Source organism: Harmonia axyridis, chromosome 5, assembly GCF_914767665.1.
Source record: "Harmonia axyridis chromosome 5, icHarAxyr1.1, whole genome shotgun sequence".
Classification (NCBI taxonomy): domain Eukaryota; kingdom Metazoa; phylum Arthropoda; class Insecta; order Coleoptera; family Coccinellidae; genus Harmonia; species Harmonia axyridis.
The window spans coordinates 10,574,548-10,579,487 of NC_059505.1; the positions used below are offsets into that span (position 1 = coordinate 10,574,548).

The 4,940-nt window shown below is 37.8% G+C and overlaps 1 protein-coding gene across 1 annotated transcript in view; it reads right to left on the reverse strand.

Annotated features, from left to right (window-relative positions):
* The window catches only part of LOC123679832 (cilia- and flagella-associated protein 65), a 29,785-nt gene extending 28,248 nt beyond the window's left edge, over positions 1 to 1,537 (reverse strand). The window contains exons 1-2 of the mRNA XM_045617349.1: positions 1,297 to 1,537; positions 1,018 to 1,240 (exon numbers count right to left, since the gene is read on the reverse strand). Of these exons, the coding sequence (XP_045473305.1) occupies positions 1,018 to 1,240; positions 1,297 to 1,497 (424 nt within the window). The 5' untranslated portion in view covers positions 1,498 to 1,537. The remainder of the gene's footprint in view (positions 1 to 1,017; positions 1,241 to 1,296) is intronic.
* Positions 1,538 to 4,940: the final 3,403 nt, after the last annotated feature.

A 4,940-nucleotide genomic window follows, 5' to 3' on the forward strand; every position in this document is an offset into this window, starting at 1 on the left:
TCTATTCACCATAATAATTTCATCAGCTTCATTTTCGAATAAGTAAGGTCCAATCACACCACCACCCCAAAAACTGCACCAAACAGTAACACGTTGAGGATGAAGAGGCTTTTCAACAATCTTTCTTGGATTTTCCGAGCTCCTAATGAGACATTTCTGCTCATTAACTTAACCTCCGAGGAGTAAAATGTGCCTCATCACTGAAGATGATTTTTCGATGAAAATCCGGATCATTTTGATGTATTTCAACTTTTAAAGACCCAATCAACGAATATACGACGTTGCTGGTTATCGACCGGCTTGAGTTCTTGGGTTAACTGAATCGAAATACGTTGTTATATCGTTTTTGGAATGCCTAATTCCCAAGATCGCCAACACTATAGTGTTGACGAAAACCTTGTCGATTCCTCGTCGGGCTACAGCAACAAAATTCTCAGTTGATATTGGGCGACGTACACGGTTAGGACTCTTCCCATCACTAATTTGTCCCACCAACTCAATTTTTTCCACCCAAAAGTGCTTTAGTTTTGCAAACTGCAAATTTTTTACCATTTTTGTAGTGAATTTTAACAATTTCAATGAGTAGTTGAAGCGTGTATCGTTCCATTTTTACTAATGGTGTAGTTTCTACTTGTCAAATGCTGACAGCTGCCCAGAAAACGGGATGTTCAAAGTAAAACGTCTCATTGAAAAACCCTTCAAATTTTTTCAGTTAAACTAGGCTAAGTATTAATTTTGAATCTTTGATTGTACAAAAAGTGATATTTATTTCGAAACTGGAGCAGTCCCTTTCAATTTTAGGAGTTTAAAGATGCAGTATTCGGGATTATCTACAAAACAAAAAATAATAATGAAAAATAAATATGTATTTATAGTAATATTTTTTTTTCTAATTGTCTATAATTTTTGATTTTGTTCAAATATTTTTCTGATAACTATTACTTTGCCTGTTACAGATTCTGGCTTGACGTCGACTCCTGGAACCCCCTGTATAGTATTCTTTTCGATAATACTCACCAAGACATTTTCCTATCAGTCTCAGTTTTTCCAACTCTGTGGAATCCCGAGCTGAAACTACAAATAAATCCGAACTCTTCTCATTCTCAAATAATGGGGAATATGTGATCTTCAACTGTGAAATTGTCCTCGGGTTTACTGTTACATTGTATTTATTGAAATGAAAAGACTGGTATATATCATGCACATAAGACATTCGATGTACGTAATACGATACTGGTTGCTGAAAAAAGATTTTAATGATGTAATACGAGAATTGGTGTCTTCAATAACTCTCACATCTAGATTATTCTTCAATTCGATACATTTTGTGGTCAGATTTCCTGGTAACACTTCACCAAAGTCTATTATACCAATAGACGTTTTCGATATTCCAAATGGAAATTTTACACCGAGTGCAGCTTCTGCAAATCCCACACTAAGACAAGGACATTCTTTCGATGATATTTTAGTTGATTCTTCATTTTTGTTGTCACACATTTTTGGGAGTTTGACAAATCTTTTTGTCAGATAATACAAAATTATGACAAGCTGGAATTAATTGTCAAAAAATCCAAGAAAAACCATAGATAACAAAAGCACTACTTGGAGTCAGGTGCTTTTGAGAAATCGTTCATTCATGCACTTTTTGCGCCCTTAGTTTATACAAAACATTATACAGGTAACACTTCACTCAATCAGTTCAGGGCCTAACCAGTAAAAACCATTTCATTAAAAAGATTCGGCTTTGTTTTCGAAAGATATTTGAGTCGGCTTTGAAAAACCGATTGACGGATTTCCTGAAGGGTAGATCGCTCCTGCATTGTGCTCAACACGGCTTTAGAAACAGAAAGTCAACAATCAATAACAGCGATGATAGACGTATGTTAGATAGTTATTTGGGCTGTTTCCATCATCTCAATCAAACTTGCCAAAGAAACGAACCACCTTACGTTTCTACACCTTGCCAGAGATCGAAACCTTGTTCCTAAGGGTCTCAGAGTCAAACTCCCAATTAGAGGCAGAAGGGCAGATAGAATCTCCAATAGAGCAAGCCAAGCACTCATAAGAGAAAAGCTCAACTACCACCGGTTCAACAAAGCTAACCTTATCCAAACATGCGAGAACATCAATACAAGCTTACGAAGCAAAACAACCGCAGAGGACTATGAAAGAATCGTGGAAACGGTCAAGAGGAGCTATGAGAGAACAAATGAACAACAGAAAGAGACACAAAGGAGGAAAATGGACAAGCTGAGATGATGGAAACAGCCCAAATAACTATCTAATATATAGTCCATCATCAATATCAAGACAACAATTAATGATAAACGTACTCAAATCTGTTCTTCAGGCTTACAGTAACGCAGAAGAAGCTGAGATGATCAGAATGGACCTTAGTGAAGTCTTTGACAGCGTCTGCCATGAACTTCTGCTGGAAAAGCTCAATTCCTACGGTATAAGAAGAGAATCGAATGAAATTCTCTCAACTTATCTGAAAAATAGGCTGCAAGCGGTGAACTGGAATGGCACTGTATCTGAAAGGTGGAGGTCGGGGTCCCGCAGGGTTCCATACTGGGGCCTCTAATGTTCATAGTTTTCACTAACGACATATACGAAAATATCCCAGCAGATAAGGCTTGTGGCTATGCCAATATGTTGAATTTCTGGATCTTTCAGACAGCAGAGGTGATATTTGGTCGAAGGGTGGTATCTATGAAGCAGATGCTCTGGACCAGTTTTCTGCAAACGGCCTCATGATGAACAAGGCTAAGATACAAAGGCTTTTGTTCAGCAATAGAGAGATAGATGAATCATCTCCGACGTATCTGGGTTTGGAGTTTCAGACTTCTTTGAGTTGGGGAATGCATATTGAGATATCATACAAGAAACTGTCGACAGCAATCTTTATGGTGAGAAAAATGAAGCAGATATCTACAACCTAAATTGCCAAGCTCACCTACTATTCGGCTTTCCACTGCCTGGCAATATATGCTATCATCTTGTGGGACCAAAGCATTCACGCCCAAAAAGTTCTTCTTCATCAGAAAAAGACAATAGGGGCCTTATATGGCATGAGGAGTACTGACATTTCTAGATATGTCTTCAGGAATGAAAAAATTCTAACCTTAATAGCAGTGTTCAAACATGCGTAAATTAGGTGAATGGTCACCAGGAGAACTTCTCAAGAAATCTAAAATTTCATAAGTACAACACGCGACAGAAAAACAAGCTTTCCATTGCACGACTGAGAAGCAGAAAGGAACAACAGGGTCCTAACTGTATATGCCTGAGGCTCTACAATGGTCTTCCAGAGGATGTCAAGCGGTTATCACCGAGGGAAATTCACAGGGCTGTCAAGAAGATACTGCTGGAGAAGACAGTGTATACTCTCATTGAATTTCTTGGTTACTGTTTTTTATTGTTCTTTCGAATTTTCAATGTTTTTTTTTACCTTTTGATTGCATCGACGGGCCATGTAACTCTTTGATGGTGATCATATATGTTTTGAACTTTTATATATTTTCATGTATGAATTAGTTTAGTAACTCCCAACAAACATTTCTTCTTTAGAGCCAAATTTTCTAGCCGTGGTCTAATCGGTTTTTACCTACGATAACTCGGAAAATTCTGTCATATACGACAGAGAAAACTCTGAACATGCCTACCGCATTTGTAGGCGAAACGTTAGTTGAAAAAACGATCAGACTGTAATTATTCAACTCTTTCGAAACATCTTAGAGTGAAGGCTATCAGCATTATATGAAATCTGTAGCTCAAAGTACTGGGATTATTACATAGAAATTCATTCAATAAGATATACCACATATGGATATGTAACGAGTGTTTTTTTCGAGGTATATAACTTTAAGTTGGCATTACTGTTCAAGATGGCGACCGATTTAACAGCTGTCAAGAGTGTCAAGTGATTTATTCTCAGTTTGGTTTGGCAATTCATCATGAACTCACGCCTGAACAACGCTTGCAAAAAGTGCAATTTTATTTCGAAAATAATGGTTCTGTGCGGAATACGTATCGCGCACTACGTCCATTTTATTTTGTTTAGCGATGAAGCGCACTTCTGGTTGAACGGCTACGTCAACAAACAAAACTGCCGCATTTGGAGTGAAGCTAATCCTCAAGTGTATGTCGAAACACCGTTACATCCAGAAAAACTGACTGTTTGGTGCGCTTTATGGGCTGGTGGAATCATTGGTCCGTACTTCTTCAAAAACGATGATGGCCAGAACGTTACAGTCAATGGTGATCGGTATAGAGCCATGATTACTAACTTTTTCATTTCTGAATTGAACAACCATGATGTCCAGGAGCTGTGGTTCCAACAAGACGGCGCAACATGTCACACAGCTCGTGCCACAATCGATTTATTGAAAGACACGTTTGGTGACCGCCTAATTTCACCTTTTTGGACCTGTGAATTGGCCTCCAAGATGTTGTGATTTAACACCGCTAGACTACTTTCTATGGAGCTATGTAAAGTAATTGGTCTATGTGGATAATCCAGAAACCCTTGCCCATTTGGAAGACAACATTCGCCGTGTTATTGCCGATATACGGCCACAAATGTTGGAAAAAGTCATCGAAAATTGGACGTTCAGATTGGACTACATCCGAGCCAGCCGTGGCGGTCATATGCCAGAAGTCATATTTAAAATGTAATGCAACAAGATTATCTTGCGGATTAATAAAATTCATGTCAATCGAATAATCCATCGTTGTTTTATTGCAATTTAAAGTTCTATAGCTCTTAATAAAAACACCCTTTATAATCCAGTAAAAATCTGAAAAATGAATAGAAGCATTCTCATTTTTCTGAAGATACTCGGAACATAAAATATCTAAATATTAGCCGCAAAGATTTCTTCAATTATGAAATCCATAACCCAACAGAATGTGGTGAATTGTTTGTTGAAAAATCAGAA